Genomic DNA, 11,691 nt, shown 5'->3' with positions numbered 1-11,691 from the left:
AACATATACAAACTTTCAACTTTGCTGCTTGGATAAAGGATAATGCATGAAAGGGAAATGGTTACTGGGTGTATGTAGGATGCTAAATCCTGGAATAATGTTGGTATTTTTTTATTAATAGGTACAGAATATCAGGTATTTTATCTTTAAGAATACAACAAGGACATAAGTAAATTAATACAGTATTTCTTCAGAAATTGAACTGTTAGTTGGAGGATGGTAAAAGGAACGGAGTCATAGGTATTCATGGACCAAAAGAGGTAAATTAGTCTCTAAACTTACTCCTAAAAGTAGTGCTAATTGGAAGGTATACTTATGAAACTGGGTATTGAAGATATGAAAAGGAAGACTTCGCAATGAAGTCGTGAGTAAAGGTAGAATTGAATCTGTAGAATCCATATTTTTCGACAACTTTTAAAAACTTTTATTTCAAAATCAAAATCATGGTTTCGAAATGCTGACAGTAGAAAAAGATGATAAAGCTATCGATCCAATAGAATCATAGATCAATTCTCTTGACCATATCCATTGGGGGACGCTAGGAAAGATCCTTTAAGCGGTCCTTTTGGGTCGCCAAATGATAGCACAAAAATACTAGTTTCTTTTTGGAAACCCTCCGAGAACTCACTGACCTTGAGATTAATGTAGTCACATTTTTTTTTATCACAAATTTCAGTATCTAGTTAACTTTTTTCGAAACTTTCAAAACACTTTTGGGATATTCAGGTCGACTTGGTTTTAAATTTAGATTCCGAACACTAGTCATGAGATTATTGATGAATATGATTGTTCCTCAATTTTAGTGAATAAGGAATTTTTCATTCAATAGCCTTTTTTAATTAAAAGCACCATTAGTTAATTTATCCTTGTATTATATTGAAAAGGTCTGTAATGACGTCTTAATTATAAAATTTTTGTGGGTTGACCTTGTAAGGGTTCAATAATTGATAGTCGTGGTCTCCTTGCAGCGAATAGTTCTGCCAAAATATGAAATTAAATGAGTTTTAGCTGCTATTGAGATTCCAAATAAATCTGCAAGTAGTTTTCATGACATGTTCTATGAAAACAAAGATGGTAATGATTAGGCATTCTTTTATAATGCTACTGCTTCACTATTTTAGGTGACACTGCCCTAGATTCTGAATGTAAGACTGGACATCGTGATGTCTTTATATCTGCTTCCATTTTCATATGATAGGAGGACAGAGCATTGACGAACTTTATATTTAAATCTTAAACCGTTACCAAATTTACATTTAAATAAAAATATTTAAAATTGTTTGGTGCAGGATTTGCACTACTCAAGACCTAGCCTTTTTATATCTTGAAAGTAGACACTTCCTGATCCCAGGTGAGGTCCGTGACAATTTGTACATTTTTTTGAAGCCCGTTGGACATCTGGAATTAACCTAAGCATTTAATTCTGTATGTGGTAGGTATTCAACTGTGATGGGGCAGGTTTGGGTCTGTAACAATCCTAAATATGTACTCGCTGGAATACGGAATGAAAGCTTGAGCCGTCCTCTATAGGAAAAGAAATATTTATCCGTCAATCTTAGAAAACACTGGCGTTGAAGCTTTTCATTATCCAACTCTGGTTATCTATATTTCATGGAGTATAGATTATCAAAATCTAGGTTCAGTAGACGTAAGGAGATTTTATATAATGTTGAAGTGCCTCTCAAGTTTCTCTATAATTCCAAGATGGGGAAAGATACTTCTAGATGACAATATTTGTGTTATTGAAAGTAATTGCTGCCTCAATGGCATTAATTTTGTAATTAACTTTTTCTATTGTCCTTATTATCATTTTCTCTTCATTGCTACAGTCCGCCAGTAAGTGGGAAAGGGACATATTATCATTAGAAAGGTGATGAAGACTATATCACCTTCCTAATGATATGTCCCTTTCCCAGTTATTGGCGGATTGTAGCAATGAAGAGAAAAAGATAGTAAGGACAATAGAAAAAGTTGATTACAAAATTAACGCCACTGAGGCAGCAATCTCTTCCAATAAAACCTGTTTAAAAGTGGGTCTACTCCCAAAATATTTGTGTTAATAACTTTTAACAGTCAAGTTCACCTCCGCACACACAGTAGTTGATATAGATGCAGCTAGATGCAGTTTTTTTTTTTAATTTTATTTAATGCATGCTAGTGTCATACACTAAAGCAGTTGTGATGATGTCTTATGTGCTATTTTTATAAAATTGTGATTGTATTTTTTTCCATCAGGATTTTCAACACTTAACCTATCAAATCTTTGAGAAAAATAAAATGACCTTCTGGAAATAAAGTTCCTCTGGCTTGCTGGTTACTTTTTCTCTCTCATTTATTCACAGCTCCTTTCAATTTCAAATGACTGCAACTCATCACACACTTCATCCGAGCTTTAACCAACCTTCCCCTCCGCTTACACATGCCCTCTCGCAGCGTAACATCCTTCTATGCTTTGCCCACGTGCATCATGCTTCATAAAACACGGTCGCTAGTGGTGTTGACTAATGTGCTTTTTACAGTTGTTCCCGTTTTCAGTGTGCTGAATGTTCCTGGGTTAGGTCGCTTGCTGTTTTCCGCCCCGAGGATTTTATTTCTTGGTCTTAACCTGTCATTAAGTTGCTTTTCATCCCTCTCGGAATGGCTTCTAAAAACCCTTAACGGTGTTAGCATCGCATGTTTGTAACCACAGCTTTTTGTTTTTGTTTTTACGCTTTGAACCGTCCCATTGATCCTTTTTTTTTTTTGGTGTTTTTCAAATTGTACGGAATCCCTGTCCCTACCCTCTCCGTCTCTGATGGTTGGTAACCCACAGAAAAAGACTTACGGTCCAACCGGTCGGCAGCTACGTACCTCACAGCATGTCACGGTCTGTTTGTTTACCCAGTTTGCTTTTGAACCTGTCCTTTGGGCATGTTTGGCTTATGTTTCACCTCCCCCATCCCGCTCACGTCCTGGTTGTAAATTATAGAATTTTGAATATTTAATTTCAACTATAAATGTTATGTCTTACAGTGGCAGTATTAGAACATTACTGCAGTGTTTTATTACATTTTAATTCATTATTTTGCAATGTAATTTTATGGAGCTTAACTGCAATATTGATAGCAGAGGACAGTCTGATTAGGCTATGTTTATTAGCCTTTTGTTGATACAATAGAATGCCATATGTACATTTTATTTTCTCAAGGTTATTAATATATCCCTGTTGATTTGCTCTTGGTAAAGGGTTAACAGTTAAGCATTATCCATCTGAATTAGGATTGTGATCTGTTGAAAATATTCTATTATTATTATTCCTGTCTTTAGTAAAGGGTTTTTTTCCCCAAGCCTTTACATTCATAATTACTTGGTTATTCATTTCAAATCTGTGCATTTGAAATCAATGGTTGAATTCGTATGGTATGGAGTAATGATAGATTTTTCTTGCTTAATTTGACAGTTGCTGACTGAAATTTCTCTGGTGTCTGAGTGAATGATGTTGAATATTGGCTCTTTTTTTTTTTATGCCATTCCTAGGAATTCTACCGAAAGATTTTTCTTAATCTCATATAACATTAGCTTCTTAATGAAGTGATTGATGTTTGCTTGTGGTAGATGTGGATGCATGGTTGAAGAATCGACGGAAATATTTACAAATATAACTAGGATAGGTGGTAACAAAAATAACGGTAAAAGAAAAACCTTGCTGGTGCTTTTAAAGACTCAAGGAGCATAGACTTTCGATCAAGACAAAACATCTATACAGAATGGTGTACTTAATGTTTTGGATGTTCACCATTTGTTCTCTTAGAAACAATCTGAAGAGAAGTATCAAAATTTTGCTAAAAGACAGAAATGAAATTTAAGTTTCATCCTGACAAAATTTTTTATTAGATGAAGAACCAAATATAAGGTCCATTAATTTTGCCAGAAAGCGAGGTACATTGTCAAATCATAAATTCCTTCCTTTCGACCAGTAACACCAAAATTTCCTTTGAACGTTGTTAATTTATACAGCCATTTAAGTTTAGATGTCCATCCCAAGACAGAGTTTTGAGGTAAACATGAAAAGCTGTATAGAGCACAGACAGCAACTTTTTGATAACCATCATTATCCTAGTTATTGAGTATTTTTCCAGATTATATGTATACACATTATTTTATATAGTGCGTTTTTGTCGAATGCGCTTGCAAATACTGTATACTGTACACAAGTATTAATTATATATACATGTTATTGTACATATACATATTACTGTACATATACACAGTATGCATGCATTTGTCAAATGCGCTTTCAAGTACTGGATGCGGATGTTTGTGTTATTTAGGGCTCCCATCTCTATATATACATATTACTGTATATATGCCCAGTATGCGTGTGTTTGTGTTGTCGAATGCGCCTGTAAGTACAGTAATGTATGCACAAGTGTGTGCGTGTTATTTAGGGCTCCCTTCTCACGGTGTTACCTCCTCTCGTTAAATCTATGCCCTGGAGGGCGGGGGGCGGGGTTTTCTATCTCTTCGTTCGGTGTGGAAGAAGAAAAAGAAGAGGAAAGGAGGAGGAGCAGGAGCCGTATTAATGACTGTTCCCTTCAGGTGCTTCTTGCCATGCGTGCCAATGTTGAAGACCGAGGCATCAAGGGTGACTGTACCCCACTGATGGAAGGAGCGTCTGCCGGGCACGTAGAAATTGTCAAATTGTTGATTGCCCATAATGCCGATGTGAACGCCCAATCGTCATCGGGCAACACTCCTCTCATGTATGCATGTGCAGGCGGCCACACTGATGTTGTCAAGGTAATATGCGTTGCACCTAGTCTAGAGGGTTTTTTTTTTAATTTTATCGGAATAGACAGAGGAGTGGAGGTTGGAGGGATCTTTTTATGACCTACATGTTAACATGGATCGTGTTTACAACGGGTGGACTAATTTTCAGTCTTTCTCGTGTGGACGACTGAAATTCACCCCAGACTTTTTCCTTTCAGTGTCAGTGTAAGACTAACATTTTATTCATGATACAACACACTAATTCTCATCGTCCATTATCATATCATCATCACGTGACCTTACCATCTATCATATTTCAACTCAAATTATCTGATACTTATCTGCAGATAACACTTTAATTATATTCTGATTCTTTGTTTTATCTTTTATATTTTTATTATTTTCCTTTTCTGTACACTTTATTACACTGTTTTTATATTCTTAATTCCTCTACATTGCACTATTTAACAACTTGCTGTGAATAAAAGAGAAGAAAAATAAGGAGGCTGTTTGACTTGTTAAAGAAAAATGACACAAATTCCAAAATACAGAATCAAAATTCTCTGCCGACCAGAGCCTGGTTTATAAAGAAACTCACGAGGTACATGTTAAAATAGAGTTGATCATTTTGCACTTTGAAGCAGTGACGTTTTGATTGATGATGGCCATCGTACGGTATGTACAGACGAGTACAGTACTGTGTAATGCTTTTTGTTTGCAAACTTGGGTATTTATGAATGAGCTAGGTGCACCCCAAACTAAGGTAAATGTTAAATTAGGTAGCAATGTGATAATGAATGTATCAAAGTAAACTTGGCTCTGATGAATGTGAGTTTGATTTAGTTTTCATTGGTATTTGATATAAATACAATTGGTTTGTGGGTTTAATTATATTGGCATACTCTTAAAAGGAACCTCTAGTGCACACAAGCATATTTATTGAAGAGGTGATAGTAGTTCGTTGGACGACAACGCCGGTGGTTAAGTGCGAGTTACGATTACCATCACCATGTACTATACGTTATTTTAATTTTTATCTACGTACATTCATTAGACCATAGGTTGTTTTTACATAGTTTACAGTATTAGAAAATGGAAAAATTTATTCAGAGTAATGGAAAACTTCAAGATTTCTCAAACTTGTCTAAAACATTCTCCCCACTTTATGAAGTACGTAGTAAAATTATAAATAAATAATCTAACACAATGAGTTTAACATAGCTTCCATTTTTAGTTCAATGCATATGCAAAGGAATTTTATACAGAAAATGTTCTAGGAACTAGATATCAGTTATAAGACATCAAATTAGCTGTGAATAAGGTTAGTTTGTAGTTCATTTAGACCACTTTGGTGGATTGTAAACCGAACCACAATCTTAATATCAATTTTGAGAATTACCAGAAGAATGAATGTTTATATTTCGTACGTGAGAAAAATGTCAAACTGGTGTAGGCAATACGAAAGTTAAAGTTATAATAAGTTGAATGGATAGCTGAATGTGTATAGTACAGGTATAGCGTGGGACAACTTGAAAATGAACCTAAAATTTTTGAGTGCCAATATTTTTGGAGGAACAGGATGACGAGGGTTTTGGGGAATAATTTGTGGATGAAATTTTTTTTCCATCAATAATTGTCATATTTTAAGTTGCCTCCATAATTAGTCTTGTTATCCATGCATGGTGTTTTCTGTACTTTGAATTTCGACTGTGCATGAATTTTGAGTAAGAAATTTACTCGTATCTATAAGCTTGAAATCTAAGCTACAATTTAGGATTTAACTTATAAACTGAAAATTTCCCCGTGCCTGTTGCATTATACAGTACGTTATTAGATTAAAATTTAGATCTTTCTCTTCAATTGGCTGAATACACTTTTGTGTTAAGATAACTACTGTATGAATTGAATTTGGAATTAATTAGAATATATACAGTATTAAATTGGCCGGATACTTTTTTTGGAAAATATAGCCATACTAATTTAGTTATTTCTTGACTGTCTTGACCCTTTTACCCCAAACGCTATTTGGAACTTTCCAACCCTTAACCCCCAGGCGTTTTTTTTCCCAAGCAAATTTTGCAAAAAAAATTTTTTTTTTAATTGCACTAACAGCCTTAATTTTTGTCTTAGAGAGGTCAGGTTGGTCTCATTATTTTGGAAAATGCCTAAATTTTCTAATAAAGTTATCAAAAATATGCAAAAAAAAATGTAAAATAGTTTTTTGCAAAGACGTACCAGTACGTCCATGGGGATAAAGGGATGAGTTTAGTGAAGCATACCAGTATGTCCATTGGGGGTAAAAGGGAAGAAAGTTCATATGAGTTACAGTAATTGAGTTGAATATAAAGAATATTGATTTACATGATACTGGTTCCTTATCATATATCTGGTGCCTATTGTTTCAAAGCCTTGTAGAATGAGCTATGATAGTTGACATATTGATGCCCCTTAGATCTTATACTTTCATGTTTTATAAGCATCATGTATATGTATAAATAGAATTTGAAATGGAATTAAATTCGACCAACGGGTAGTTTCCCGTACATAGCTATTTAAATTTCATTTAAGAGAACCCATTGATCAAATGTGCAGCTATCTTCATATATAAAGTAATTAAAAAATAGCTCCTAATGGAGCTGGTACAGTTGGCTTCATTAATCCCAGTACACTTTACTGGAAGCTATGTAGGTGTCTGATAGGTGTACATTGTAGCAGATAACGAATGCTGTGTTTAGCTAAAGAGAAACTTGGCAACGCAGCCTGTAAAATAGTCACTGAGCTTGTAAGCACATGATCAATAGCATTTTTTTTTTTACTAATTTTACGAAGTGCTGTATAGAAAAATATTTGATTAACAACACTGTAAAGTTAAGAAAAATGCTTTAGATCATGCATAGTATCAACAAGCTCATTTACTTTGTTTTATAGGTAGCATTACCTAAAGTTTCTCTTTTCCTAAACAGCGTTACCTGCTACAATGTACTGTACTGCTGTCAGACAGTCTCCTTAGTGTACTGGAATTAATTAGGCTAACTGTACATCAGGATGATGAACCTCTGTTGTTCATCTGTAAGTAAGGAAAAAAAAACTCCCGTATCTGCTTGTTCCTGCTTTTGTTCTTGAGTCTTTTCATAAGACTTCCTTCTCTCACTAGAGAAACTCATCTTGGGATTGTCATTTGTGAATGCTAGCTTAGTGTGTTACTATTTTGCAATGGTTAGCCGAGTACAGGGCAACGTTTTGCCATGTGAACGTTATTGAATCTTTTTCAATCCAGTATTTTCTCCATAATATGTTTATCTCACTTATTTTTTATCTGGAAAGACTATTGAATTAATTATATTTAGTTTTTGTGGTTGGGTGCAGCCTTTCCCACCCAGGCCAAATTATTTGCTTGCCTCAGGCTTTAGTGTGTTACAATATTTATAATGCATCTATAAATGTGTGAGGGCTTGCCAGGAGGATCTTGAATTTCCATTTAGTCTAAATCAAGACCCAATTCAGCTTAGCTCTGTGCTTTGAGATAAATATGTAATTATATAGTACAGTAGTTGAACATTTCGTAGCATAGAACTTACCTTAGCTGCCATTATAAAAGGCTATTCAGCAAATGAACCCTTTGGATAGGATATTTCAGTTTAGTTGATGAAACTCCTGCTTTGTCTCCTTCCACCCCATAGAAGCAGAATCATTAGGGGTTAGAGATGTTCGTACATTAACCCTTTTACCCCCAACGCTATTTGGAACTTTCCAACCCTTAAACCCCAGCCGTTTTTTTTTTTTCAAGCACATTTTGCAATACATTGATTTTAAATTGCGCTAACAGCCTTAATTTTCGTCATAGAAAGGTCAGGTTGGTCTCATTATTTTGGAAAATGCCTGAAGTTATCAAAAATATGCAAAAAAAAAAAAATGTGAATCGCAGTTTTTTGCAAGGACGTACCGGTACGTCCATGGGGGTAAAGGGATGAGTTTTGTGAAATTTACCAGTACAACCATTGGGAGTAAAAGGGTTAACCATTGGTTTTGCCACTTGTCCCTTAATCGCTCCCACTGTTAAGCAAGAGAAGCCCCTCTCCTCATTCTGCTCTTCCACACTATGTGGGCCAATTTCTTATCCCTGTATGGTGGATCCTGCTTGTTTGGGCAAAATGAACATAGAACCTAAGATGATGGAGTACTTTGTCATTATGACTTTCTACTGCTTTTTCACACTTGCTATCAAATCAGGAATCATATTTTAAGTCCTTTCCCACTACTCTACGGGCTGCAAGTGTGCAAGAGCCCGTGCCTGACCATAAGGTCCAGGCAATCTGAAACAATAACATTTCCCATTACTGTATCTTACTCTAGACTAGCCTGTCTAAACAAGTTAACCTTTATGGCATTGATAAGCCTTCTGTTGAGTGGTTCGGCACTGTTCACGACCACAATTTTAGTGGCTTGCTTCACCTCAAAGGGTCATTCCCAAAGCTAAATGTTCAGGTTTTTGCATATTTATATTGGCTGTGGAATTATACGTTGGCTTGTCATGTGTTAGATTTAGTATTTCATCTATGATTTCTTAATATACTGTCAGCCTTATGGAATATCTTTGGACTGAAGAAAGCTTGCCATTAAAGGTTAGGCCGAGCCTTATTTATACATTAGGCCTACTTGCTTCTAAGTAAAGTTGAAAATTATGAACGTGGATGTTGTTGAGAGAACTGAATTCTGTGCAAGAAGTCAGTGGTCATCCTCTTAGGAGCCAATGAAAATGATCCCTTGGTCTCCTTCAGATGACAGTCTCATCAGTTAACCTGAATGGTTCATTGTACACATCATGGAGATCTGCAGCATATTTTGTCCCTAGTAACTGTGGAGACTTCCCTATTTTATTCTTGAATCCTGAATATGGCCTCCCAGGTCCTACTGCTTGCCTTTGTGACAGATTTATAATTCTAGTCCAGCCTTTTGGTGTCTTGGTTGGCACTACAAAAAACTTTTTTACTTTTTATCTCTCAATCAATCAAAAAGAGTAGGAAACAATATATCTATGCGCCCTTTGATTACTTAGGGTGTACTGCGTGTCTTTCTGGAGTTCAGAGGTATGAGGATGCTAGTGAAGTGGTAATCTTCGTACATCTCTTAAACCCAGTGTCTGTAGCTAGTAAGTCTGTAACGCGTTTGGCATTTGCATGGTAGCTGATTGATCCCACAGTTGCAGATGTGGGCGTCCTTGCCTAGCTAACGTTCTGGTGCCCATCTCTTCTGATGAAACTAGAAGTAAAATCAGGCACTTTAACGTTTGCCACGGGCTAGATTAGGTTACCCTCGTTCAATTATCCTGTTTCAACCATTGTTACCTCAAAGATAGAAATGGAAAGAGTGCGTCGGAAGGAACTGCTTCCGCTATTGCCACTCCCTGCAGAAAGTCAACATAATGCCTCATTAATTTTATTATCCAATCCAAGGAATGTAGGTCACAACACTTGACTTCTCATGATTATAAAATATTTTCTGTTCTTGGGACAAATTAGTTCTGCGCTTGACTACCGTCAACGGCTACACGTCTGACCATGCTCAAAACTAAGTTGAATTCAGGATGAAGGGTGGGAATAGATAGAAACGTTACCTGTTACCTTTTTGAAGTATATTGTTCATGATTTTATAAAATTGAAAATTCCCATCATGAATGTAGCCTTTGTTCTGAGGAGCGTCTGTAGACGCTGGAATGAAACTCTCAGTAAAGCCTCCATGTTGTTAATGAGCACTGGTAGGAACAAAGCCTAGGTTTCAGAGAACACTTTTCTGCTAGCTGGGTTACAAAAATCATTAACTTAGAAAGCATAACCTAGTTGAGCTTGGTGTCAAAGCCCACGAGGTCTGTGGAACTTTTGCTTCTGTGGCACTGAAATCCAGGAATATTAAACAAGATCTTTCATATCTAAATAATAAAGATACTCTTATGTCACCCTCTTCAGGATAAAAATTTAGCTGCAAGTTTTAACTTTCATCTACCGGATTTGGAAGATCATTCCACAACTTGGTCACAGTTCCGAATTATACTTGCAGAATACTTTGTAGTATTGAGCCTCGTGATATGAACAGGATGGTACCGTCCGGGAAGATTGAGTGCAAAGGATGGTCAGAATTATGATAAATTTTGTCTAGATTAGGAATAAGAAATTTAATAGACGGTAACTTCCTGTCCAATTAAATAAGATAAGATTCAGCAGTTGAAGACCAGATAGGAGAACAATACTGAAAAGGTAGAATGAAGGAATTAACACTTCAGAATAGATTGACCACTAAAAATCTTCTCAATAAGCCAATTTTTTGTGCAGTTGAAGAGAAGAGGAGATAGACCGAATGTGTTTCTCGAAAGTAAATTTGCTGTCGAGAATCGCACCTTGAATTTTATAAGTCACATAGAGCTAAAGAAACATGATCAATGGTGAGTTCTTAGTGTTAAACCACTGTCCTCGTCCTGCTCACAATCATACTTGAGTTTTGTAACTTCATGCCCCATAATTTGCACCATCCACTAATTTCAACTAGATCTCTATTAAGGGATTCAGCAACCCCAGATCTACATTCTTGAAATGAAATTGATATGAAGAGTAGCGTCATCTGCATATGTTACAAGCTTGTTATCTAGGCCAAACCACAGGTCATGTGTTTACTGTATATTATGAAAAGTAATGGATCAAGGACACTACCCTGAGGAACACCAGAAATCATTCCTGTGCCCATCAATAACTCATTGCAATCAAATACAGTACTTGAAAATTCAATAATGGTGATAAGAAAAGACCCACCCACTCCCAACTGTTTTTATTATCATTGTTATTATTATTACTTGTTAAGCTACAACCCTACTTGGAAAAGCAGGATGCTATAAGCCCAAGGGCTCCAACATGGAAAATTGCTCAGTGAGGAAAAGAAATAAGGAAATATACT

General features: G+C 35.9%; 1 protein-coding gene across 3 annotated transcripts in view; it reads left to right on the top strand.

The window, feature by feature from the left end:
- LOC137624288 (ankyrin repeat domain-containing protein 17-like) overlaps positions 1 to 11,691 on the top strand; it is a 72,712-nt gene that overhangs the window by 27,598 nt on the left and 33,423 nt on the right. For 2 of the 3 annotated variants that reach the window (XM_068354840.1, XM_068354838.1), the window contains exon 4: positions 4,579 to 4,779. The exons of the other annotated variant lie outside the window; for it this stretch is intronic. In XM_068354840.1, the coding sequence (XP_068210941.1) occupies positions 4,579 to 4,779 (201 nt within the window). The remainder of the gene's footprint in view (positions 1 to 4,578; positions 4,780 to 11,691) is intronic. 3 annotated transcript variants of the gene reach the window in all.

Source organism: Palaemon carinicauda, chromosome 31 (assembly GCF_036898095.1).
Source record: "Palaemon carinicauda isolate YSFRI2023 chromosome 31, ASM3689809v2, whole genome shotgun sequence".
In the NCBI taxonomy this organism is placed as follows: domain Eukaryota; kingdom Metazoa; phylum Arthropoda; class Malacostraca; order Decapoda; family Palaemonidae; genus Palaemon; species Palaemon carinicauda.
The sequence above is the reverse complement of the archived record's forward strand: the minus strand, read 5'-3'. Positions and strand labels throughout refer to the sequence as shown.